General features: G+C 39.7%; 1 protein-coding gene and 1 long non-coding RNA gene across 19 annotated transcripts in view; both read left to right on the top strand.

Annotated features, from left to right (window-relative positions):
* Nucleotides 1–9,720, top strand: part of LOC111873322 — a 177,932-nt gene extending 168,212 nt beyond the window's left edge. For all 17 annotated transcript variants that reach the window (XM_023867942.2, XM_023867945.2, XM_023867941.2 and 14 more), the window contains 2 exons: nucleotides 6,444–6,560; nucleotides 7,807–9,720. In XM_023867942.2, the coding sequence (XP_023723710.1) occupies nucleotides 6,444–6,560; nucleotides 7,807–9,090 (1,401 nt within the window). In that variant the 3' untranslated portion in view covers nucleotides 9,091–9,720. The remainder of the gene's footprint in view (nucleotides 1–6,443; nucleotides 6,561–7,806) is intronic.
* Nucleotides 9,721–12,786: 3,066 nt separating this feature from the next.
* On the top strand, nucleotides 12,787–25,938 carry LOC117283005. Of its 2 annotated transcripts, none has more exons than XR_004513986.1 (3): nucleotides 12,787–13,154; nucleotides 21,158–21,359; nucleotides 25,345–25,938. It is a non-coding gene; the product is annotated as an uncharacterized LOC117283005 (long non-coding RNA). The 2 variants fall into 2 exon arrangements; XR_004513987.1 differs by lacking the exon at nucleotides 12,787–13,154 and adding an exon at nucleotides 17,472–17,561.
* The last annotated feature ends 903 nt before the right edge of the window (nucleotides 25,939–26,841 follow it).

Below are 26,841 nucleotides of genomic sequence, written 5' to 3'. Positions count from 1 at the left end.
GAAAGACTTGGTGAATACTCAAATAAATAGAAATTATATTCGTGAAGAAATTAACAGNCTGCCGAATGACTGAAAATTCTTACAAAATTTTTAGTAACATGAGATTTGCAGTTTTATAATGTTTTTTTTTGTCCTTGGCACTACAGCCCCAGTGGGCGTAGGCCTACCTCCATCAACTCCGTTCACTTTGGTTTTTCTAGATCTTACACATTCGGTAGGACTCCTTGGGCGAGTGATCAGCTCGTCGCAAGGCCTCTACCTGTACACAAACACAGAAAAACGCACACACGCAAACTAAACATCCATGCCCTGAGTGGGATTCGAACCCAAGATCCCGGCTTCCGAGCGAGCGAATACAGTACATGCCTTAGACCGCTCGGCTACCGTGACCGGCGCTGTTTTATAATACTGTCAAGTAAATAAGAATAAAAATTTATACTAACAAAAAATTACGCGATATATCGATAGGCTGAATCCACATTGAAATGATATTCATTCCGCAATATATCGTATCGATTTATCGATGTCGAGTGACATTGATACATTAACTCCATTCTTTCCACTTCTTTCCCATTTGATTATTCATTAATTATCGTAGCATTCGTCGCAAATGCAGAGTTTCTGCACAAAAATATGCCACGACCACTTCGTTCTCCATCTTCTCTATTTTTTTTTTTAACAATCATCCTCGGTCATTCGAGGCAAATGGCAGAATATTGCCTTAAATTTGGCCATGACCACTTCCATCCGTGTAACTTAAAATTCGTAATTCAATGTAATCTTACCACTCCACGCTATATAATCTGAGTTGCTGAAAATGTCGGTAATTCAAAAATATTCACTGGAACACACCTCTCACGTTTCTTTTAGGGTGTCTGCGCGAAAATAGAAAGTGATGCATTTGTTTACTTGATACGAGAGAGAGATCCGTTAAGCATATTTTCAATTGTGTCCTGTTACATTACAAAAGGAAACAACACACGGAATTCTAGAATCGTGAGTACAATAGCAGTTTCCCAACTCTCCTTCCCAACAGCAAGTACACAAATATCGGGTGTCCGGATGAAAGGTATCCGAAATAAAACATCTATATCTCGGAAAGTAATTGTCATACACGTATCCGGTTTATGTCAACGAAAAGGAAAACCCTGTAAGTTTCTTTTCCATGCCCGGCTTACGCGCATGCGCCGCCATATTTCTGCCACCACGTTAGGAATAATTTGGAGAGTGATGGCTGGGAGATAGATCGGCAGAAATCGACTAATCACTTGGCCTCTTAAGTCGCCAGATTTAACCTCACTGAATTTTTTCTTGTGTGGTTACGTGAAGAACATTGTCTACCAGGTTAAGCTCAACGACCTGCAACACCTGAAAGCCCGCATAAGGGACGCTGTTGCTATGGTAACACCAAACATGCAGGATCGTCTGGATATTTGTAGTGCCACCAAGGGAGCCGACGTTGAAATTTATTGAGAAAGTTATATACGCAGAAAAAACTTTGATAGTTTCCCTTTATAGTGGTGTAACCCATTAATGTATGTGTTTAATAAAAGCTTTCTGAGATATAATTATTTTATTTTGGATACCTTTCATCCGGACATTCTGTACTAGAGCCTCTGTCGTCAAACTGCTCTCTGCAAGTTCAGTATTTATTTTAGACGTCCTTTTAGTGTCTCATCTCAAAGCAATATTCTTGCTAGAATGTCTGAACAGCTGGAACAAAACATTGTCCTAAATCCACTTCAGATATAACCTGTTGCAGAGAATAAGAAAATTTGGATCGATTATATTTCGATATAACTCGTTCTAACCTGTCACAGTCGACTAGGACAGTTTGTCAAGCAATAGTTTTCTGTACACGTGTTCAGATGCTAGAAACGCATTCTGTTGCCAAGTAATTTGAAACATAACGCTTTATCACACAAAAATCTAGTAAATAAGATTGTTAATTAGTTTTTAAAACTGCATAATGAGGAGCTTCATAACTTGTACTCTTCTCCAAGTATAATTAGAATGATCAAGTCGAGGAGGATGAAGTGGGCAGGGCATGTAGCACGAATGGGGGACGAGGAATGCGTATAGGATATTGGTGGGAAAGCCAGAAGGAAGGAGACCACTGAGAAGACCAAGGCGTAGATGGTGGACAATATTAAAATGGATCTTAGAGAGATAGGATGGGATGGTATGGATTGGATTCATCTGGCTCCGGATAAGGACCAGTGGAGGGTTCTTTGGAACACTGGAATAAACCTTCGGGTTCCATAAAATGCAGGGAAATTCTTGAGTAGCTGCAGAATTGGCGGCTCCTCCAGAAGGGTTCAGCTCCATGAGTAAGTAAGTAATTAGTTTTTAACTCAAAGCAAAGTATGAGGGAACTGTGACCTTAATTAAGAAATTTATTAATTGGGATACAACGCCCCGTATTCCATTGAAAGTCAACAATTATTTCGGAGGAATATGTTGCCTCCATCTTCAAGTCAGAAGTGTAAGCAGTATCTGCTTGTCGTCTGCTTTATGCTGGTTTCTGGCTTGGCTTTCTCCTCGACCAATTAAGGTGGGGGAAATATATTCCTCCGAAACGGCTGTTGGCTTTCAACGGTCTCTACGGCATTATATCCGATAAAGTAGAACTCTTCATAACCACCGCTATGAGTATCTGAAGTCCCAGGAAACGGGAACATACTTACTGGAAGAAATTTTTTTTTTGTTCCATAAATTTGTTACAGTATTTATTTTTCACACGAAGCTCCAAAACGGAAGGCTAATTGGATTGGTCATATCTTACGCAGTAACTGCCTTCTAAAAGAAGTTATTTAAGGAAAGATAGAGGGGCGGATAGAAGTGACCAGAAGACGAGAAAGAAGACGTAAGAAGATGCTGGATGACCTTGGGGACAGAAGAGAATATTTTCATTTGAAGGAGAAAGCTCTCGATCGCATTAAGTGGAGGAACTGTTTTGGAAGAGACTGTGGACCTGTCGTCTTTACAGATTACAGATGAATGAATGAATTTATTTTTCAGTAAATGTAGGTGAAGGATTGTAGATGTTTAGCACAGACCCACAATTTACGCAGAAATATAGGCAATGAATTTTGCAGAAGACACGAACAGAATTCTTCTCACGACTGGGGAAAAACTTAACTTGTTATCCATGGAGACAGCTGGTAGCCGGACGATAAATTACTTGTGGCCGCATGTTGCCACTGTGACCGAAGCTGAGAGTCGCTGAGCTGCGCTCTGCACAGATAGTGGTAGAAATGGCTTTTAGAAGGAACATCTTCTTGAACTTTTACCTTTCAATTTTCTTTCCTCATTACACATTCTTTGTACGATGTACACTGTGAGTGGATATAGGAGGTGTCCTGTCCAGCTTCCCGTCAGTTCATATGTTTCAGCTCGAGAACTGTCTGACTGATATTGATGAAATTTAGTAAAGACATTACGTCATTCAAGACTATCCCAAACTCGTATTTCTTTCAGAGAATGATACTAACATGATGGAGGTACGAATTTATTAGTTGGGAACGATATTTGCACCACTAAATGTACAATCCTGAGATTCTGCAAAGTGTCAGGTATTTGAGAAGTGTGAACTTCTGCTGAAGTTATTATTTTGTAAAATGTTCGAAAACAAAATAGGGGCTGCATGAACTAATGTGAAATTTGCTATGGAGGCAAGTCATACACATGCTAACATGTTATGTATTCCTTATTGTTTCTAAATGTTCAAAAACATGGCGGCGGTGCGAATCTTTGATGATACGTCAGGCAATTTTTTTAAAATTCTTCCTGAGAAGAAAATAAATAAATTACAGTACCGATAACGATAATCTGACCTCGCTGCTCAGGGTTCATTTAAGCCCTTAATCAGACTTTACTTTGCAAGGATCTTGTATGGATACTCTGTATGTGGTACGGATTACACCTTTCCAGTATTGTTTCGTAAGGACATCTCTGTCGAGGGATCCATCCAGGTGGTGATGTCAGAACAGCAAATGAAGTTTTACACAGTAGAAGATTACACTGAATAACGATTATATGTAAAATTTTCACTGTTTTTACATATTCAGTTCTTTACATACAGCATTCATGTAATGCATTTCATAACACAGCTCAATAATTTGAAATTTGTTTATTTGAAAATTTGACTGTAGCTTTTCAATCACGATTGACCCGTGCAATATTTGTAGGGATTGTGGAACTTTGAAAAGTAAGTATTTTTTTAAGAATGCCGTCTTCTATGATGTGGCGTCGTGTATATATTGTGTAAACCGACATTTCGGAGGAATGTAATGCCTCCATCTTCAGGGTAGAGAAATCCGCGAGCGAGGAACCATCGTGAGCAGGTGGCTGTAGACTGAAGTCTGCTTTAATTAGTTCGAATTCTCGAGGGTTCACTCTGCTTGCAGAAAAGTTGAGGACTCAAAACCGGAAGTTAGTCTTACACATTAAACACCGACTGCAGGAAAGATAAAAAACGCGTGAGATTTGAGGTTCTCTCAGCGGTAACTAGGAAAAATACTGTCATATGTGATGTGACGCCATGCAATCTGGTAGAAGATTACCGACATTTCGGAGGAACGTACTAATTCCATCTTCATGGCCGAAATATAGGAGGTGGAAGCAGAGTAAGCCTGCTAAACTTATTCTTCAAAGCTGAAGATGGACTCACAGAGTTCCTCCGAAATCTCGGTTACATCCAAGATAAGAGTACTGCTTCTTGGAAAGAATCATGACCTACTCTGGGGTGAAGACTATGAGGCCCTTATGAACACTTACTTTACCGCATTTGAAACATAACCTATACCTTTCCTGTTACATTGCGGCGTGCATTGGTTCGCTCCGTGCTGTTAGTTAGTGTTGTGTGCAGTGTAGTATTGTACTTTTCATATAGTATGTTTTAGTGTAGAGTTGTACATAGTGTTTCTTGTACTGTGTAGGTATATTTTTGTTTTTAATGACAGAACTCTATTTAACAAATTTCACGAGGGAGTTCATTGCAAGAGATACAATCTTTGCTGACAATTCATTTGTTGGTCCCATAGGAACTAGTAATCCTTGCATGTGGCCTATAGTTTGCATATTTAACCTCTTCTGTTGGATGTAACTTCCATTATTAAGCTGGCAAATGAATTGAATAGCAAAATTGTGCCCTTGGCGTTAAGAGATATCTTATTTGTAAGATAATTATCTTCTTAGCCAGTCGATTGAATTCGATTCAAGTGGGATCTCATAGGTTTCCTATAAATGGATCTTGTACTTAAACTTATATTCAATGAATATAACTTACGAGTATTATACAGAATTATTGGATTTTTGGACTTCTTCCATCGTCCGGAATTCTAGGTAATAGAAGACACGTTTCGGAAATTGGATGTGTTTCCGTCTTCAGGTGAGAAAGAAAAACACCTACTCAGTGACTGATATTAGCTCTTTCTAAGGGGCCCAACTGAGTAGGTTTCTTCCTTTCTCGCCTGAAGACAGAAACACATCCAATTTCCGAAACGTCGTGTCCTCTATTACCTAGAATTCCGAACGATGGAAAAAGTGCAAAAACCCAGTAAGTCTGTGTCATCTACCATCGTCAGAAGCCTTTAGAATAACTAATTATGTTTCAGGTATTTCAGAATATTCACTGTAAAATTTTATTGTAGAAAACAAAAGAATATTTTGTCGAAGCTACTGGCTCCTTCTGTGCAGCAGTATAGCATAGACCTATCAATTGGTCGTGTGTTTAGAAAATGTAATGTCGCTTACAATGTTGAAATTAATAGCTTTATATCTTACATATGAGGTACATGTGAGTGAGGCCTAATGGGCTCATAAGAAAAGTTATGTATGGAATTTGTATAGAATTATTTGTTGGGAAATTAAGGTTTGTAATGCATTAACAGTAAAATGATCATTCGTATTTCATAAAATGATATTATGACCTCCTTGAAAGCTTAAGATCTGAATAAATTTGATACATATACACGTATGTGAATAATTCTTAATAATATATTGTTTCCCTATTGATTCCTTATTTTGAATTCAAAGATTTATTCATCAATGGAAACGCTAATTTCTTATGACCGATATGAAATCATCAGTTAACTTTTAGGGTCCATTTAAGGGGCTGAAGAGTAATGTTTTTTGTATGGCGTAATTAGTCATACATTTTGTCACCGCCTTCACATAAGTGCCTCGTATTGAGATATCAGTTAGTCAACAGAAGTTTTATACTGCTACAAATGGACGTAAAATAATTATCTTTGCTAGACTTGTTCGTATTATTTAACGAGATTGAATCAGTAACTGAAGTTAGTTCCATTCTGTGATGAAATTAGCAGATGCATTTCAGACATAATGAAAAGCTGCCAATGCTGTCCGCGTGGTCGATAGGTCTATGCTCTGAAACAGGGACCACGTCACAAAATGATGATTGTTTGCGCATTGCACAGGGCAAGGCGGCATGGCACGAGAAGGACCGCGAGAGAAAGACATCTCTTACCGAGGCAGCCGTCAACCATCGCATCAAAGCTACGGAGGCGCACCGCAGATGGATGAGAAAGAACAGGGTGAGTCCGTTTCAGGGTCATTTCATCTTCCTTGTAATGTAGACTGTGAAGGGAATTTGGGACCGCTTCTGTGGTCTAGTGATCAGAGTTCCTGGCTACAGATCCAGAGGTCCGGGTTCGATTCCCGGCGCTACCAGATTTTCTGAGAAGTAGTGGGTCTGGAACGGGGTCCACTCAGCCTCGTGAGGATAATTGAGGAGCTATTTCAAGGAAATAGCGGCTATGGTCTAGAAAACCGAAATTAACGGCCGTGGGGATGCGTTCCGCTGACCACGCGACACCCTCTATCCACTAAAGTTGGCACTAACTTCGCCGATAAGCGGCGGTCGCTCGGTCGGTTTAGTTTTTCTTGCGGACTAAAAACCACGGAGTTTGTTTGACTGAGGCAATATGAAGAGGGTGAAGTTGGAAAGGTACGTACTAGAAATACGTATATGACCGGAAAATAGATGCTTTTCAGAGAAACCTGACGGCGGAAGAGATAAAAATAGGCCGTGACTTGCTGTATATTAGAAGATAGGTACCATTTCGGTGTGACGTGCCACCTCCTTCTTCAGAGTAGAATAATTTTCTCTCTCAGGAGATGAAAACTTAAAAGTAAGTAAAAGTAAAGCTATCCCTATAACAGACCGTGAAGGCGGCAGAGGTGAAGAAGGGTTGTGACGTCATGTGGAGTGGTTGAGGAGTATGTTAACTTCGGACTAAACTGCTGCCTCCAGATGTTACATCTTGGCAACTATCCAACTGTAACAATAATAATAATAATAATATATTCTGTAGTTCCATGAGGGGCATAAGCCGTCTACAGGCTTTTCCATTTGTCCCGGTCCGCCGCTAAATACCTCAACTCATTCCAATTTCTTCCAGCTTCTCTCAGAGTGGATCTCCTCCATCTGTTTCTTGGTCTCTCCCTTGCTCTCTTTCCTTGAGGATTCCACTGAAGCGCAACATTTCATGGCTGTTCATCATCCTTCCTCAGCGTGTGACCAATCCATCTAAATTTTCGTTTTCTTGTATCCATATTTATATCTGTTTGGCTAGATAACTTCCATAGTTCTCCATTTGGAGAGGTTCTAGGCCACCCAATTCTTAATATACATATACTAGTATTAATAAACGTTTGAATTTTCCTTAACTCTCCAAGTGTCTCGTAATATATAGAACGTACAATATAAAGGATTGGCACTGACATGTGAATGGGCCATTGTCACAAACATTTGTTAATTAATGTCATTTGTCTGTTCAGATCAACGACTCGTCTTTCGGAGGAAGCAGTTTGAATGGCCGGAGCTACGCAGGGGGTGTATTCCAAGCTGCCAACACGTTGCTCTACGTCGGACTGGGGACCTCCGCCTTCGGCCTTATACTCTCGGGGCTTGGAACCGGAGATAAGGGCTTCCAAACTTATGCGCTGCGCCTCATGGGCCCCGCACTCTTCCTCAGCGGATTGTTGTGTTGTCTGCTCAGCGTTTTGCTCTGCGTCTGTCCTTCCAAATGTTGTCGATGTCACAGGCAGAGACATATCCACAAGAATTCTTTGAAGTGTCACATCAACAACCACAAACAGCTGCCATCTACACAACATTTCAACCATCATAGTCTTCTTGGAGCTGTGAAGAGTGATTCCAAAGAACCTAAACGTACTGAAGATATACCAATGGCAGATCAAACCAAACTTCTTCAGAAGAGCGTCGAGGGGAACAATAGAAAGACCGTCTGTATTGTAACCACCCCACTTGAGACAGCAACGGTATCTAATGTACCGGTTCCTTCCGGATCCTCTGGACATATTTCTTATCAACAACAGAAGCAGCAACAGCAACATCAACAGCCACAGCACTGTCAACAACACCAACAACAAATTCCTCAAAATATTGTCTCAACTACGTTATTATTCTTACAACATGAACAAAAATGTTCCTCTTTTAGTAACAATTTCCAGCCACTACAAACCCCAGCAATCAATATCCCCAATTTCATTACTAGCAGTAGTGACGAGGAAGACATTTTAGGATCAACGCATTTACTGGAAAACTCCATAAGAAAAGACAGTAATTTTCTAGATTTAGAAATGCGACAATTGGATTCAAGTAGTTTTGATTTTAGTAGTTTCGAAAACAGTAACGATAGAGAAGGGATTTTAAGAATTGGACGTGCTAAAAGTGCTGATACTTGTGGTAGATATCGTGAAAGTGATAAAAGAAGAACACCTTTAAATAGTGTTTTTAGAAATGATGGTGCGACATTAATGACATCTAAGGCAGTGATCGAAACTACATCAACATGTTCTCCATCATCAAGAATCGGGCTTGTCAACCCTGACCCTGATGCTCATGAACTAGAAGGAATGTTGTTATTAGACGAAGAATTTCAACCATCATCGGCGATTTCTAAAGACTTGGATAATTTAACGTTTTCAGTGGCTGTGTCTTCTTCTTCTTCCCCTGGCAGACATACAGACATTGACAATTTGTTGCAGAATGAGATAGTTCTAAGTCCATCGAAACTGCAGCAGACTACAAGAAAGTAATGAATGAACTGTGTTATTAGCAAACAAGAATAAAAATTTTAAAGGCTTAGTATATATTTTTTTTATTTTCAAAATTTTGCTTACTTTTACTTAAAAGAGAGAGATAGAGAGAGAGAGAGAATAAAAAAGAAAACTCTGGAATAATGGCGCTATACGTTGCCTTTCATCTTTCTACTATCAACGATCATGGGTAGCTTTCTTGCCCAAAATTAATATTACTATATGCCTCTAGGTTATATCTTAAAATATTTTTACTTACAAAGTGTTGTAGTCAGAGAGCAGATGATAATTTCTACATTTAAACTATTAAAATTCCAAAGAAAATATGAACCATTTGCAAGACTGTGCTATAATTACTGCAGGTACCAGTTATTTAGTGCTCACTTCTGAACAGAGGTGTCTATGATATCACTGAACAGAGTTGTCTATGATATCACTGAACAGACGATTTTTCTTCCTGCTGCTACCATTTTCATCCATATCTGTGAAAACACTTGTCAGTTATTTATAAATTTAGCATACGAATCACGAATGCTTACATTACACGATCAGATATTTTGATATCTTGACAAGAAATAACTAACAATAGGCCTAATGTAAAATAGAAAATAAAGCAGTGATTTTATATAACATTAACGCTCTTTCAAATGATAAACCTTTGTTAAAAATGTACTCCACATTCCAGGTTTTAGACAATGTGTGATGTGCGCTTACTGTTCTGCACACTTCATAAACCACTGCAGGACACACTAGATCTTCGTAGCCTGCTGTGTCTTCACCAGTCATTGTCTAGTAACGGCTTCCAACGGAGGGCGTTCCCCTTCCTCAGGGTTCCCGAACGGTCCCCGGCTTCAGCTACCAGTTTCTAACAGCGACAACTCACAGGGACGGATCTGCAGCAGTGCTCTAATTAATTCACTCACTCACCAACCAACCCACTGAATAACTCCATTCTACTCCCGCTTATAACATCTAGGCATAGACCGTACACACAACACACCGTTCTTCTGTCGCAGTGAAATTGTTGCGTTCGTGTCTGTTGGATTCCCCACGTGATCGCGACTAAGCCATTGCCTAGCAACGGCCGTTGTTTGCAGAGCCATTACTTATCAGTAGCTGTTGTATAGTTGCTTATTTCGCGGTTGTTGCCTAGAAGCGGGTCTACATGCCAAAATATGTATAGACTATACTGAAAGCTTCGTTATGAATAACCAACGAAAATAAGAGGACATTACATTACATTACATTAAATGTGAGAAAAAGTGTGCAAAATGCATCAAACTTCACTTAGTCCAAGTAGTAAACAGGGCCCAATGTGCATGACTAAGATATTTTTCCTACTGGCAATCTGTGACAGCACTCGCTTTCCGTACACCATTATGAGGTATATTATACATGGCTTATCACCAGGGCCCGGATTTTAATGACCTGAAAATATTAAAAAAATGACCTATGAAATGACCGAGAAAATCCAGAAAAATTACCTAAAATATGACCCAAAAATGTAATATGCAGAGCCAGGATTTTGATGACCTGAAAATATTCAAAAAATGACCGAAAAATCCAGAAAAATGACATAAAGGAGAAAAGAAAGAACACTTCGCTTCCATGTTATTCACATTCAGAAAACATATGAAGAAAAATTCCCTAAAATGGCCAAAAATGACAAGAAATACCCTTAAAAGTCCAAAAATTTACCAGAAAATTATCCCCCAAATGAAAAAAATGACCTTAAACCTAAAAATGTCAAAAAATGACAAAAAAATTACCTATAAAATTTACATTTCTGTAACCAGCAGCTCATATTCGAGATTTATATTTTGTTTTCTCTGATATAAATATTTTACTGAAATTCTTGCTAACTGTGTGCTTCAAGTCGAAATTAGCCAGGGACATTTACGGTCAATCGTAGCGCCTGTTGCGAAGAACCCCCCCCCCAATTTGGCAGTGTTCTTACACTTTCCCTCTACTACTAATATTTCTGTTGCACTGATAAGTGGAAGCAGCAGCGCATCCTTTAGTTATTCTACGCTGAAGGGCTCCCTCGCAAGGCTTTACATTAGTCAAGAACGTTCGGACCCACTGACGGCCCTCTTCAGAGACGCAACGTATACCGCGGGCAGCCACTTAACGGACACAATTTCCAGACGCTGAGGAATGTAACACAACTGTTCAGAAGTACATTATAAAACTGTAACGTAATAAATAATAGTAAAACAAAAACTCCGTGGCTTTAGTCCGCAAGCGAACTATACCGACCGAGCGACCGCCACTTGTCGGCGAAGTTAGTGTCAGCTTTAGTGGATAGAGGGTGTCGTGTGGTCAGCGCAACGATTCACTACGGCCGTTAATTTCGGGTTTCTAGACCGGAATAAATAATAGTAAAGGTATTTTTAAATAATATAATGATAATTCGACCGCTTCTGTGGTCTAGTGGTCAGAGTTCTTGGCTACAGATCCAGAGGTCCGGGTTCGTTTCCCGGATCTACCAGATTTTTCTGAGAAATAGTGGGTCTGGAACGGGGTCCACTCACTCTCGTGATAATAACTGAGGAACTATTTCAAGGAAATAGCGGTTACGGTCTAGATTACTAAAATTAAAGGCCGTGGGGATTCGTTGCGCTGACCAAGCGACACCCTCTATCCGTTAAATTTGGCACTAAAATTCGCCGACAAGCGGCGGTCGCTCGATCGGTATAGTTCGCTTGCGGACTAAAATCACGGAGTTCATAGTGGTAATTCTCTTTCTAAAACGGACAATTGTTTTTACCGATCCTGTAAAATATTGTTTCGGGATTGGGATATAATTCCGACCTTTAAGCATTCACTGTAAAGCTCTGTCCTAATATCTCTTATACCATGCATTGTGAGTCTGCTGTGGTCATGAAAAGTCCACCAGAGCCAGAAGTTTCTGTTCCTTTCTTGAAGTATGTCATGGGAGCGCTTGTGAAAAACTAGAAGTTGACGCCAAGGTTCGCGTACAAAATCTGGAAGAATGCGCTGTATTCAGGATTTTGGAGAAACGTTTTTCCTTCGTCTTCAGCTGGATGTTGTGAGGGATGCAGCGTTTTCTTGGCTTTAAGACTTAGAAGGGGCTTTTCCGCATTGATTCTGCCATTTTCGTTCTCTTTCCTTCAATGAACAGGCCTATCTTAACCCTCAGCAACGCTGCCAACGGCCGACTTGGGGTTTAGAAACGAGAAGAACGGAAGATCGTTCCGTCCAACTAGAATTCACGCCCGTGAAACTTGTCCTTCTGTTCTAAGAACAATGTAGTCTTAAGGCTTTATTTGTTCCTTTGGTGGCCAATTGTTTGTATGTAGTTGCTCCCTGTGTCATACTCTCCGAGACGAAGAATGTAAGGTCATCCAATCTGATGTGATTGCGAGCGTACAACTTACAAACACAGGCTGGCCTGGTTTCGGCCTTAAGCTTGCTCTTTTGGGCTTCTCCAGTTACAAGTTCTGATACACTTTTAGATAGGATGTCTTCATATTTTATTCTAAGATTTTTCTTTTTGAGGCAACCTGTGCGGACCCTTACGACCCCGCTGTATGAAATCTCAGGTTTCAGGGTGAACCTACGGATTTTTCAGTATCATTTTGTGTAAAACGCTGTCTGAACCCTCTCGGAACATTTATAATGATCACTACTGTTTGAAGAGCCGCCAGACATAAATATATGGTCATAAGTTCCCTCCGTGCCACTCGGAACCAAGAATCAGTGCGCTAGCGTGAACCAGCAGTCAGTCAGTCAGTCAGTCAGTCAGACATATGCATAATGTCCGTAACACACAGAACCGCTCTGAACTGGTAATTGTGGGATCATAACCATCATAACCGATCATAACGGCTGTAGGATATGGCCGCGTGATAGTGACGAGTGCACATGGGAACGTCATGTTATTTTATGTTCACGCGGTGTTTTGATTGGACTGAAAATAAATGTTGCTAATATTATTTATGTTTTGTTTTCAATACGGAATAAATGAAGTGTTAATTACATAACCACGAAAGGAATGAAATAAGCCGATGAATACAGAAAGAAGATAGTGAACAACCTTGGTAAGCAAGCAAATATAGTTCATTTTCTTTTAACTTTACCAGTTATGTAGTTTTATAATTACCGTAGTTATTACCGGATATTTTAAAAGAAAACGTATTTTTTTTAATATTTAAAGCAGTAGCAATTACAGAATTTTTGAACAAATTTAACTCAGCATGTGATGTTGACATCGTCATGATTAACTTCTGAAATTATGATTGCAGATTCTATATCTACGTAATATGCTATTCAAGTGTAAGTATCAGTCAAATGACCAATAACATTGTAGTAATAAAATATGATTTTAATTTCTCCACAAGTATGTAAATATATTTCATAAGTTTATTGAATTAAATTTAAGTCATAAAAATATGGAAAGCGTGAGTAGTCATTGTCTGTGTTCATAATTTATTATCAATCAACATGTTCTTAGATGTTGTGTATGTTTTTAGTCATCATGAACTTATGTACCTGCAAAATACTTATAGTTTTAAATTGATGTTGAGGTTATAGCAATTCATTATTCAACTTAGCTATAAATGTCGTCATATTATTGCTGAGAGAACCTCCTTACTTCCAAAAATGATAACTTGAAGCTAGTTGTTTACCCAGTTTATATGAACTTCCGCATGTGGTCTTCCTGTAGTATGAAGCCATTCGTTATAAATAACACAGTACATATTTTACATCATATGACAACTTTACAGACCGCAGCCGGTTGTGCATATAATATTTATCACATGTAATAACCATCAACACAACAAAGAAAGTGGGAATATTTTCAGTGAAGGCAACAGATATTGGTATATATTTGACTTATTTAATGTAAGTGTAAATTGGGGCCAATTTATGCTTATATTAAATATTTTTGTTGTTGTTAGTGGGGTGGAACTAAGCCCCTTGTACTGCGGCCTCTTCTGGCCTATTGTACCAGCCCCAGATGATAGGTGAGGGTGATTGTGGAGGAGTTGGTGGAATGAAGATTGGCAGGGGAAACCGAAGTACTCGGAGAAAACCTGCCCCAGCGTCACTTTGTCCACCACAAATCCCAATAGACCAGACCCCGGGCTCGAACCCGGGCCGCCACGGTGGGAAGCCAGCTACTAACCGCTTGAGCTATGGCGCGGCCTTTATATATATATATATATACCAAAATCTGTTATCTTCATTGAAGATATTCCCACTTTAGTTGTTATGTTGATGGCTATATCATGTAACAAGTTTAGGATACATTGACCACTCGTAACCTCTGAATCAGCATTTGATTTACAGTTAATGACTCCAAGAGGGGCGGTGCGTCATTAGGGACTAAAGGGGCTAAGCCCCACCTGATTTTGTTGTAGTATTGAATTTTCATATTCATTCATATTTTATTCTGTTTATTGAGATCAAATTTGTATCAAACTATTAATATTTCTCTTTATCATGATGTAATTAAGGAGATACGAAAATGCAATAGTGATGTCTTGGCCATATCACAGCTTATTTGTACGGGTACAATAACGCAGGGGCTAGCTCGTCCCTAGCCCTTACTGTGCGTATCTTTAGCAGCCTTAAGTTCAGTGAACCTTTCAGGGATTCTAAGTATCTCATGCGGCTTCAAATGTCACGCTTGGGGCTAGTTTTGACAAGCCCGCAATAAAAAGAACACTATACACAAGGCTGAAAGGGACGGGTGGAGTGTGGATGCTATTGTGAACTTACCTCTGTTCTTCCAGCCTTAAGTAACACGTTCTTTGTAAGAAGAGACGGAGGGTAGGTTTTCAGACACCATTCAGATTCCATCTTTCAGTTGTATTTTGAGCAGTGGAGAAGATACAAGTTCGGGAATAAAGTGATTTTAGCGTAGGCCTAAATTAGAGTTGTTTCTCAAGTGTAATTTCCAAATTAGGTTAATAGTGTATTCGTATTAGAATTAGTGATTAATATGAATAGGGTGGGCGCCCTTCTGAAATCACTTCTCAACTTTAAGTTTAGAAGAGAAATTACGTGTAAATCTCTTGGCGCGCATCAACCAACAGATTTCAAACTTGATCAGAACTGCAAGACTCAGAAAAGAACGTTTCCGTTATCTTGGTTTCACAAGAAGAAATGGCTGACTGTAAGTGAAGAAAAGAATTCATTTTTTTGTTTTGTGTGTTTATTGTTTGGTGGGGAAACGAGTCGGACTGTGACAGGTATAACTGACCTTAAACATTTGTCAGAAAGAGTTAGAAAACATGAAGCGTCGCAAAGGCATATTGAAAATGATGTAAAAGTTAATCTCTTTGGTTCTGTCAATATTTTCACCCAATTAAATGACAGCTATAGGGTCTGCATTTGGATCCCAAATCTTGGTTACTGTGGTGTTTCAGAATGACAGTGACTTTGCTGGGTCTGGATTGCAGTGCAACAATATCCAGTATACAAGCCATTCCTGTTTTAAAAATACAGCCTCTCTTTAGGGCTCTCGAAGGAACTGAGTTCCATTTTCCTACTCCTATAGTGAGTACATGTGTCCGTTCTTCCCGATTCAATTCTATAACACTAATCAATGCTTCTTTCATCCTGTACACATACTGGTAAGCAAAAATGATGTACACCAACAAACTTGTCAGAAGTCTTTATTTTCTGCTTCCTGTTGTGTATCATGTAACAAAGGTATTGTCACATGTATGAGTGACTACAGATGGGGTTTGGATTGGTAATTGTACTTATTGAACACTTAGAGATTGCACCTGCATGAAACTGTTGCATTATCACTAATTCTCACATTCTCTGCCGTTCACTACAACATGCACTAAGTCTTCTTAGTCTGCTATGTCTTCACCAGGCGTTGCTTAGTAATGGACACAACAGTGCCCTATGCTTCCGTGCTCATGTTCCTACAGGCTGGCGATTGTCCCACAACTGATTCACTAATTAGCCCTGCTTATAGCCTCTCGGCTCGGATCATCTTCCTTCTTTCCCGAGAGTTGTGCTTTGGGCGCTTCTCTTTTCGTTTCGGAAGGGACCGACCACTTCACAGTGTCCAGTCGCACCCTTTCCAAAGGCCAGTCGAAGACCGACAGTTCGCTTCATAACCTCCACTCGCGAGTTTGTCGCAGGGCCCCATAAAATGTCTTCTTGCTCTTCAGGCACAGTTCCCATCTTAGGCCTCGGTCTCTTATACCACAGTTGCATCGAACCTCTGTCCTTTAGGGTTTCCGCGTATAACATAGTTCACGGTACGCCTTTTCTGCCGTCTCTTCTCGACCATCGGTCCTTCCTGGCCACGTCTCTTACGCCGTGCAGGGACGGCCCGGAGTGTCATCCGTCTGCAGGCGGCGGCCAACTTCATCTGGGACCCACCATCTCCTGGGTCCGTTTCTTCGGCTGTCGGAGGTGCCCTACGGCTACATGCCGGTCTCCACATCGGTCCCTCAGTGCTCCGTTAGTTTCCACCGCGGCTTTTCCTTTAGAGACTTCCTAATGATCTGCTACAGACTTCATTCCTTCCAGGCCGACCTTCATTATAGCCATCAACTCCTCATGCCCGGGTTTCAGCAGGGCCTTCATTTGTTCTTGGCCGGGCAACAGGCGTTCCAGTATTTGTTCTATCTTGCCTCAGTTCGATTGAATCAGCCCTATCCATTCTAATTAATATGGTCAATCCAATCTCACTTCTGACACCAGTTCTAACGGCTATAGACGCGGTTTGGATTGGTAATCGGATTTATTGCACACTTAAGGACAACGCGGTAACTACAAGTATCTACAGCGCTTTTATTATTTACACTATCTGCAGTTCACTATAGCATGCACTGAGTCTTTTCAGTCTGCTTTGTCTTTCCTAGTCGTTGCCTGGTGACGGATCTCAACAATGTCCTCTGCTTTGGTGCTCAAGTTCTTACCGGCTGGCGGCCGGTCGGTTAAACTGCTGGTCTTTATCAACAGTCATTTCTTGCTTCAGTCTCCTCGAGATTCATGGCCAAGATTTTTGTTCTCTCTTAGACATGTACGTATTTTGAAAAGGGGGCCTCCTTTTCGACGGAGGGGTTCGGTCTTTCTGTGCAGACGCCACGTTTGTTGCGCCGTAGTTTCAGCACTAGTGTATCAGCGCTGTCATGGCGTCCAGTTCACTATGGGCTCTGTGCACCCTTTGTCATTGCGCTATACCACGTAACATTTATACAAAAGCACAATAGACCACTGTAGGCCGCGGTGCAAGGGTCGAGAAGGCCTAAGCCTCTTATACTTCCTGTGCATGATGTCTCTTTCTCCAATACCACTTACGTTTGGATTCACATGGATTAGGATTCCTTCTGCATGTGTCCTGCATAATTTAATTATGTAATCATACAGGTAGGAGTTTTGAAAGCCACGTGCAGTTCGCGGACTGGTGTGTATCTGTCAAGATTTCTAATAGCGTGGAGTATTCTATACTGCAGGAGCTGCAATTTGAAGAGGTGAGAGTCCGCGTCATACACCCAGGTGGGATAGGTTAAGTCATAACTGGACTAATGAGAGCTTTGTATAGCGTAAGTTTAATATCTGTAGTTAAACGCCCACTTCTGAATAGAGAACAGGTCATTACGTACGTGCGCAAGGCCTTAGCTACAGTCCTTTTGATATGGTGTCTCCATGTCATCCTCCTGTCGAAAGCGACATAAAGATACGATATATTATTTACACAGGCAGTGTCTAGTTCGTTTGGTTGCATTATATCGTCAGGTACTCAAAGGCTTCTAAAGAAATGGATCGCCTGAGTTTTCTCTTCATTGATCTTCATGTTCCGACGCCCACTTCACGAATTCACTGCAGTGAAACCGCGTTTCAGTTTGCAGAGAATACGACGTTCGTGTTTCTTTGTCGCGTAATTACAGGCATCGTCCGCGAACAGAGAGAGATAATTTCCAGGTGGCGATGCGGCATCGTTTATGTCTAGGCTCCAATTGTCCTGTTTATAACATCTCAGCACGGATCGCAAAGAAAACACCGTTCCTTATTGCTGTTTGATTGTTGATTAGCGGGCCGCTGCCTAGCAATGGCCACTGTACAGTCGCCTGTCGTGCGGTCGCCGCCTAGCAGCGGGTCTGCATGCCAGAATATGGATACAGAAGAAGTACACTTAAGAATTTGTAAAAAAATATATATAAAAGATGTGTTTTGTAGTAGCTGTAAGAAGCCAGCCAGGTCAATTATTACGTATACGAATTAAGTTTTAGGTGTGTCTGTGTGTGCGCGCGCCCGCACCCATTTGAATGGGGAACGAAAGTTTATTCATTCATTCATCAGTAATCTGTCAGATGACAGGTCCACAGTCTCTTCCAGAACAGTCCCTCAGCTTAATGCGATCACAAGCTTTCTCCTTCAAATAAAAATACCCTCTCTATCCCCAAGGTCATCCATCATCATCTTACGTCTTCTTCCTCGTCTTCTGGTCACTTCTATCCGCCCCTCTGGTTTGTTTTATCTCCAGAGGAAACATCTCACATATATGGTATCTCTGTTTTTGGAAAGAAACTATCCAGGAAAAGTGATAATGTGGTAGTTTTTCCATTTGCTTTCCACATCGCAGTACAACAGGCGTTCAAACCGCTCTGGTCATGCCTGCTGCTATACGAACTTGAACCATCTCGAGCATCATTTGCTCTGTGCTTCAAGTCGCTGCTGATGATGCTGCTTCCGGCATCAGTTTTTGGTTTTTGGTGTCTCTCTTCGTCTGATGCCTACCCTTTGACCTGTCCAGCAAGGGAGGCCCTGCCAGTAGCTACGCTACCGCTGGTATAGCTCTCAGGGTCCTTGGCATACTGAAACCCCCTCACCATGATAAGGTGGAGACACCAACGAAGGGGGAAAGTTTATATATTTGTAAAAGAGAAAGTGGACTTTAACTTGTCTAATATGTGAACTGTTACAAAGAAAACATTCATAATGAATATTAAAAGTGTATATAGGCTCATGAGGAAATCAGAGGAAACTGAACTCGGGTAATACTGACTACAATTCAGTTCAGAACCTTGTATTTTCATCTGCTGTCTAAAAGCGTAAAAATTAAAATATACAAAACTATAATTTTGTTTATGGTTCTGTATGAGTGTGAACTTGGTTTCTGACATTAAGCAAAGAACATAAGCAGGAGGTATTTGAGAACAGTGTGCCGAGGAGAATATTTGGACTGAAGAGGGATGAAATGATAGGAGGTTGGAGAAAACTGGATAATGAGGTGTTTCATAACTTGTACTCTTCATCAAATATAGTTAGAATGATCAAGACAAAGATAATGGGGTGGGCAGGGCATGTAGCATGTATGGAGGAGAAATGGAATGCATACAGGGTTTTGGGGGGAAATGCCAGAAGGAGAGAGACAACAAGGAAGCTGTAGACACAGGTGGGAGGATAATATTACAACGGATGTTAGAGAAATATGTTAGGATGGGGTGTTATATACTGGATTTATCTGGCTAAGGATAGGGACCAGTGGCAGGCTCTTATGAACACAGTGATGAACCCTTGGGCTCCATAAAATGTTGGGAAATTCTGTGTGTAACTGAGTAGCTTCTCAAGGACTCAGCTCTGTGGAGGTGGTGTCTGAAATGGCTGCATTCATTCATAACTGAATACTTGTGGTAAGTCTTTGCTTCATCATTTAAATTCATTGCATCTTGATGCTGTCTTTTCCATGAAATCCAGTGAAGTAATAATAGCCTGTTACTGCTCTTTCTGACACCTTTTAGTTCATCATTTGTAACATGTTAAGTAAGGCAGGTGATTTAGGCCACACCATAGCTCACGCAGTTAGTCGCTGGCTTCCCATCGCGGCGGTCCGTGTTTGATCCCGGGTCTGCTCAAGTGGGATTTATGGTGGACAAAGTGGCGCTGGGGCAGGTTTTCTCCGAGTACTTCGGTTTTCCCTGCCAATCTTCATTCCACCAATTGCTCCACAATCACCCTGACCTATCATCCGGGGCTGGTACAATATGCCAGAAGTGGCTGGCTGCAGTACAAGGGACTTAGTCCCACCCCACTAGCAATAAAAAGAAAAAGGCAGGTGATTTTAATTTTTCCACATTCATTCTGTTAAAAAGTATCTGGGTTAGCTCAGTCGGCATAGTGATGGGCTGGATGGCAGAGGGAAATTTCTATCTTTATCACATCATCCTGTTAAATGCAGTAGAGAGTTAATTGGCCTTCATTACTTCCTTTTGCACCATTTGTGGTATTCTATCAGTTGAGTGCAACATAACATCATTAGTTGTTACAGCTTCAAAAAGTGTAACCTGTTTGCCTGCAGTTGAGAATTGCAATACGTTTGTAATAGTGATGAATGGTTTGGTTCCATAATCAAGGAACTTGTGCTATGATAAACCATGTTAGACTTTTGCACAAAATGTGCACATATTAAAAGCTGTATTCGCATCATCTCTGCTTGCAAGTTGTTCCTGTCTACAAGCATCTGGCCATCTTTAATGAGATTTGAAAAAAAAATGCTGTTAACTGTCTGGAGGAATTAATTTTTAGCATCTAAATAAATACTGTATGTGCATAATTTTACCTCTGCTATTTTTGAGGTAGGGGTTAAGGGTAATTCTTATAATTTGTAAAATCATATTTCACCATTTTTTGTGGTGGGTGCAGAAAGTAAGATTAATTAATGAAGAGTTCTGTATCTTGGGATATAATACAGTGTAGTCTGTTGAATGTCAAATGACATTTAGGAGAAACATCTTCAGGATCAAAAAATAGGGCAAGCAAGAAACCAGTATGAAAGCAGGTGACAAGCAGAGCAGTTGGCTTGCAGAAATGTTGGTTGACTACACATTGTTATATCACAGAAGATAGAGCTCTTCAAAACCACCACTATGAGAACCTCAAATCCTATAGAATTTAATAGTATTTTCTTTACTAAAAGTCATGTTATGACACCACATGCAGTTTCCAAGCTGTAGCCTTACATTTGGGATTTCTGTACTTCTTTGGTATCTCATGCTTTTGAATTCATAGCTTTGTCACTGTCTTTCTTTGATTCTTCTTTTCATCTGTACTGTTTTTTCTGTGAAAGACCACCTGTGGTGACACATGTGGGCTGAGGAATGTAATAAAGTTGGTAAAGCAAAGGAAAAGCTTGTAATATTACCGAAGTATATCAGTTTCATCTTGTTTCCTGCAAAGAGAAGATGAGATTTCTCATATTGACAGAAAGTTATTCCAAAACCAATGTGAAACATAACAAGAACCATGAGAAGATATTACAAGAAATTAAGGTGAGGTAATTTTCTGCATATTGTCTTTTATTCGGTTTGGATAAGAGTGGAGAATATGAAACATTGCTGGAAATTAGTTCATATAAATGTGTGGAGATATGACTTCCTCCTTTGATGGACTTAACTTGCCTGGAATTATTACTTCCTTTGTTCAGCTAAATGGCAGTGATCACTACCTTGATTTCTTTGTTAAATTATTATGCATTTATTGTTCTCAGTGCATGAAGTGAACAGGTAATAAGGGAGTTACGCATGGTAGTTGATCTCCCAGTCTCTACATTTGGTTGAAAACTAATAATGAATATCTTATGAAACATTAAAAAGAAAACTGAATTTTCATGCATATTGGCCATTTAAACCATTTTAGGTGGGTCCCTTGTCACCACGGCATGGCTTGTCCTCAGGTTGTGGGTGGAGGAGAAAGCCTCCACGTATGGAGGGTAGCTGCAAATATATTGAATAAGCAGTCACAGACAGCCGGCAAGGGGTGGGTCTTCAGTTTGGGGGTTGGGCGTGCAGCTAATAAGTCACCATAAAAATAAGATTGTTATGACATGTTACAAAGGGCCTTGGAACTGGACAGATTCTTTGGATAAACAACCCAAGTTAAAAAATGGACATGAAATTTAGTACATGGAATGTAAGAAGTCTGTATAGGGCAGAGTTGCTCATGGCAGTTGTGAAAGAAATATCAAAACGTAAGAGAATTAGTGGGAGTACAGGAGGTCAGATGGGATAGAGGTGGCACTGAATCTGCAGGTGAATATATATTTTTCTATAAAAAGGGGAATGAAAATCATGAATTAGGTACAGATTTTTTCATACATAAGAGAAGCATATCAGCAGTTAGGTGGGTAGAGTTTGTTAGTGATAGGATATCATACATAATGCTAAGAGGTCGCTGGTGTGATATCATCATTCTGAATGTTCATGCTCCAGTGGAAGATNTTAGGTACAGATTTTTTCATACATAAGAGAAGCATATCAGCAGTTAAGTGGGTAGAGTTCGTTAGTGACAGGATATCATACATAATGCTAAGAGGTCGCTGGTGTGATATCATTCTGAATGTTCATGCTCCAGTGGAAGATAAAATTGATGGTATAAAGGACAGGTTCTACAAAGAACTAGAACTTGTATTTGAAAAATTCCTGAAGTACATATGAAAATTTTGTATGAGATTTTAATGCCGAAGTAGGTAGGGAAGACATTTTCAAACCAATGACTGGGAATGAGAGTTTGCACAAAATTAGTAATGATAATGTAGTTAGAGTAGCAAACTTTGCCACATCCAAAAATCTGACTGTCAAAAGTTCGATGTTCCCACATCGTAAAATGGGAGCATAATGAGACAGTATATCAGCTATTCATAGACTTAAAAAAAGCCTGTGATTCAGTTAGGAGGAAGTATTGTACTTTATTCTCATAAAGTTTTGGTTACCCATGAAACGAGTTAGGCTGATTAAAATGTGGTTAAACGAAACGTACAGTAAAGTCTGTAGAGGTAAATACTTGTCTGATAAGTTTCTTATCCAGAATGGTCTAAAACAAGTAGATGCTTTATTGCCACTGCTTTTTTAACTTTGCTCTAGAATATGCCATTAGGAAGATCCAGGAAAGCCAGGTGAGGCTGAAATGAAATGGGACACACCAGCTGCTTGTCTGTGTTGTTGATCTGAATCTACTGGCTGATAATATAGATACCATAAAGAAAAACACACAAACTTTAATTGACACAAGTAAGGAGGTTGCTCTAGAACTAAACACAAAGAAAACTAAGTATATGTTGCTCTCTCATCAGCAGAATACAGGGCAAACTCATGACATAAAGATAGCTAACAGTTGTTTTGAAAATGTGGCACAGTTAAAATATTTGGGAATAACTAACAAATCAAAACCTGATTCGGGAGGAAATTAAGAGGCGATTGAACTTGGGTAATGCTTGCTACCATTCAGTCCAGAACCTTTTGTCTTCTCATCTGCTGCCTAAAAACATAAAATTAGAATATACAAAACTATACTTTTGCCTGTGTTTCTGCATGGTTGAGAAACTTGGTCTCTGACATTAAGGGAAAAGCATAGACTGAGGGTGTTTGAGAACAGGGTGCTGAGGAGAATATTTGGACCAAAGAGGGATGAAGTGACAGGAGGTTGGAGGAAACTGCATAATGAGGAGCTTCATAAGTTGTAGGCTTCTCCAAGCATAATTAGAATGACCAACCAAGGAGGATGACATGGGCAAGGCATGTAGCATGAAAGGGGGAGAACAGGAATGCATATAGGATATTGGTGGGAAAGCCAGAAGTAAAGATACCACTAGGAAGACTAAGATATAAGTGGGTGGATAATATTAAAATGAATATTAGATATGGTGGGTTTGGTATGGACTGGATTGATCTGGCTCGGTATAGTGACCATTGGAGGGCTCTTGTGACCATAGTAATGAATATTTGCGTCCCATAAATTGTTGGGATATCCTTGAGTAGATACTCAATTGGTGGCTTCTTATGAAGGGCTCAGTTCCATGAAGTTGGTTAGTTAGGCCATTTAGAAGTTTCACGTACTTTTACTATGAAACTTCTGGAAGAATATTAACTTTACCTGTCTGCTTGGCATACATATTATATACTAGTTAATATCACTGAAGACAGGTGACCATGGCTCCTAGATTTACCAGAAGCAGAAATGGAGATTAAGATTCTGTCATCATATTCATCGGACCTGCCCCTTGACAGTGCTGGTGTATTTTCAGAAAAATACAGTCCACCATTTTGAGTTTGGTAATGATTTTAGCATAGCAATACTGTTATGTGTTTACTCAGTACATCATTAAAAATATTTCTCCCTATGCATTTTAAAATTAAGAAAATAACAAGGGAATAATTGTATAGGTGTACACAAAGGGTATTCTGAAGGCTAATGAGTAATTTTATGTAAGCATCTCATTTTCATTAAGTTCTTTCATAGTCTTCTGACTTTCTGGTCTTGTGGATAGGAATGGTGGCAATTAAGGGAAATTTAATTGTGTCAGATGGCACAAGAAATCTAATTTCTTCTCCTGAATACATTATCGTTAAAGAAAGAATACTGAACTTTGTGTTAAGCATATGTCAAATAGGTTATAGTATTTCATAGGTGTATGAAATGAAATGTGAAATTCTTTGCTTAGATGTTGGCTACAAAATATTGAAAAGGCACTCAATTAAATACACAAAATGATAACTTTGTTTTATTACAATCTTGGCATATGAAGTTTTGTCATTTAGATGCTGGTTTCTCACTGAGGTGACTTTGGTTCAATCCCAGGTGACTTTATGTAAGATTCATGGTGGACGAAATGACATTGGAGCAGTTTTTTTGTTAAGTGCTAATCGGCATTTCACCATTGCTCCATATTTATTTATCACCACACCTGAGAAGCGTGGTAGCCCTGACCAGGCAGCACATTATCATATCCTCACAATTTAAGTTGGGCCTTCTAGTTAAGTTTTTCTAAGTGTGGCCATAAGAATATATTAGTATGATTGTCATGTTCACTTCAGACGACAGCAGAAAACTCCACTGTTGTAACAATGTTGTCAGTCTTTCAGTTGAGGAAAACTACTGATGTAGTATATAAATTATCTAATAAGAGTGATGAAGTGTTTACAGATTTGTTTCTGCACCCTTCCTACAGTAAATAACCCCCATTTAAGATACTACTCTTTTAAGTCCACTATCTCCGCTGTGTTCCAGTTCAAATTTTGTATCAAAGAATGTTGGGGTAAAATTGGATTCCTGTGCTTGCTTATCAGAGGTATTTGTGTGGAAAGTTGATTTTAATTTAAGCCCTCTTTTAGATGCAGTTTCCTGATGCTTAATAAAAGATGGGCGTGTTGTTTTCATTTACTGAATAGAATCTTTCGTAGCAAAAATGTACCATATGCACCAATTTTAAAACAACATGCCTGAATTCTGATTTATGTCTGTTGTTTTTTTCTCTTGTAGAAACTTTAAAAGAAATAATAAAACATATGTGCTATGGCAGATCCTGTCACAAGCCTACTGAAATTTGCAAACTTTGCAACAGGACAAATAAGAGAAATAATCAGACTTGGAAAGATACCTGTAAGGCAAAGAGGAAACTCGAGATATAAGAAGAAACGTATTACTGATGTCAGCCCTTACTGTATTAAACAAGGAAATATACGTGACCAGGACTGTTCAGAAGTTAATTATGGAAATGCTGATTCAAAAGTTATTTCCCAAGAACAAGCCATTGATATAAAAAAGCAGCAAGACAGCAACAGTGTGAATCAGAGTGGAAAATATTGCTTTGAAAGAAATACTCAGGAGTGGCCTCTGGAATGTAGTTTAGATAGTAAAGATCCTACAAACCTAGTTGGCCAAAAACAGTCGCCCAACTACATAGATAAATTTTCATGGTACATTGGAACTGTGGATGAAAATGTGGAACTTCATAATTACACTCCAGCATTTACTGAAATACCAGACAGTGAAGGTGATGAAATTTGGATCTGAGGTTCTTATAGCAGTGACTATGAAGAATACTGTCTTTTGGGATGTGAGACTGTGTAGTCTGGTATATCCTACAGAGGAATTTACTGCCTCCATCTTCAGTGCTGGAGAGTAAGCCATGCAAGCAGTGTCAGTGGACTTCTACCAGACTATATAGCATTACATCTCAGAAGATAGTAATTAGCTTTGTTATCAGATTTATTTCTAATATAATTCTAATGCAGATAGCTACTATGAGAGAAGCCAGGATAGCTCACTTGGCATAGTGCTAGGCTATGGGCTGGACTACCCAGGAGAAAGATATTTTTCTTTTCTGTTATGTTCAGACCAGTTCTGGGGTCCACCCAGTTTCCAATAGTGTGTACCAGGGGTTTTTCCACTGGGGTAAAGTGGCAGAGGTGTGAAGCAGGCCAATGCTGAGATTAAAAATGGTGGAGCTATATCTCCATGTAACAATATATCTTCATGGCTTGGTGCTTAATTAATTAAGCCCAGGGACTTTACATTTTACCTTAGCTATTATGAATCTTGTAATTTGCTATTTTTTCTGCAGTTCTTTGTATAATGTGGATAATTTAACATTATATAAATTACACAATCATCAGTATACATTTTGCAATGGTACTAAATAAAAGAGTATGTTATGTTGTTATATAGTAACTCTCTCTTGACTTATTAAATTTTGATAACATTTTATTTAGCATTCTTATTAAAATGTAAGTAAAAGTAAAGGTATCCCTGTAACAGGCTGTGGAGGCCCATAGGGTTGTGAGATGTTAAGGTTCCCACATTTTCTAGACAGTCAGCTCATGGATGGAGGCAAGGTTGTCAGCCTTACATTCTGGCCAACCTTTACCCCCAAGAATATTCCAAGAATATTTCTGGTACTCATTTCTGTTAGAGGCTGAGTTGACCCCAGGGTCATAGTGTGGTTGGAAGGATTAGGCCATTTGAAAAAAATCCAAT

The sequence above is a fragment of the Cryptotermes secundus genome, unplaced genomic scaffold (genome assembly GCF_002891405.2).
Source record: "Cryptotermes secundus unplaced genomic scaffold, Csec_1.0 scaffold223, whole genome shotgun sequence".
In the NCBI taxonomy this organism is placed as follows: domain Eukaryota; kingdom Metazoa; phylum Arthropoda; class Insecta; order Blattodea; family Kalotermitidae; genus Cryptotermes; species Cryptotermes secundus.
The sequence above is the reverse complement of the archived record's forward strand: the minus strand, read 5'-3'. Positions and strand labels throughout refer to the sequence as shown.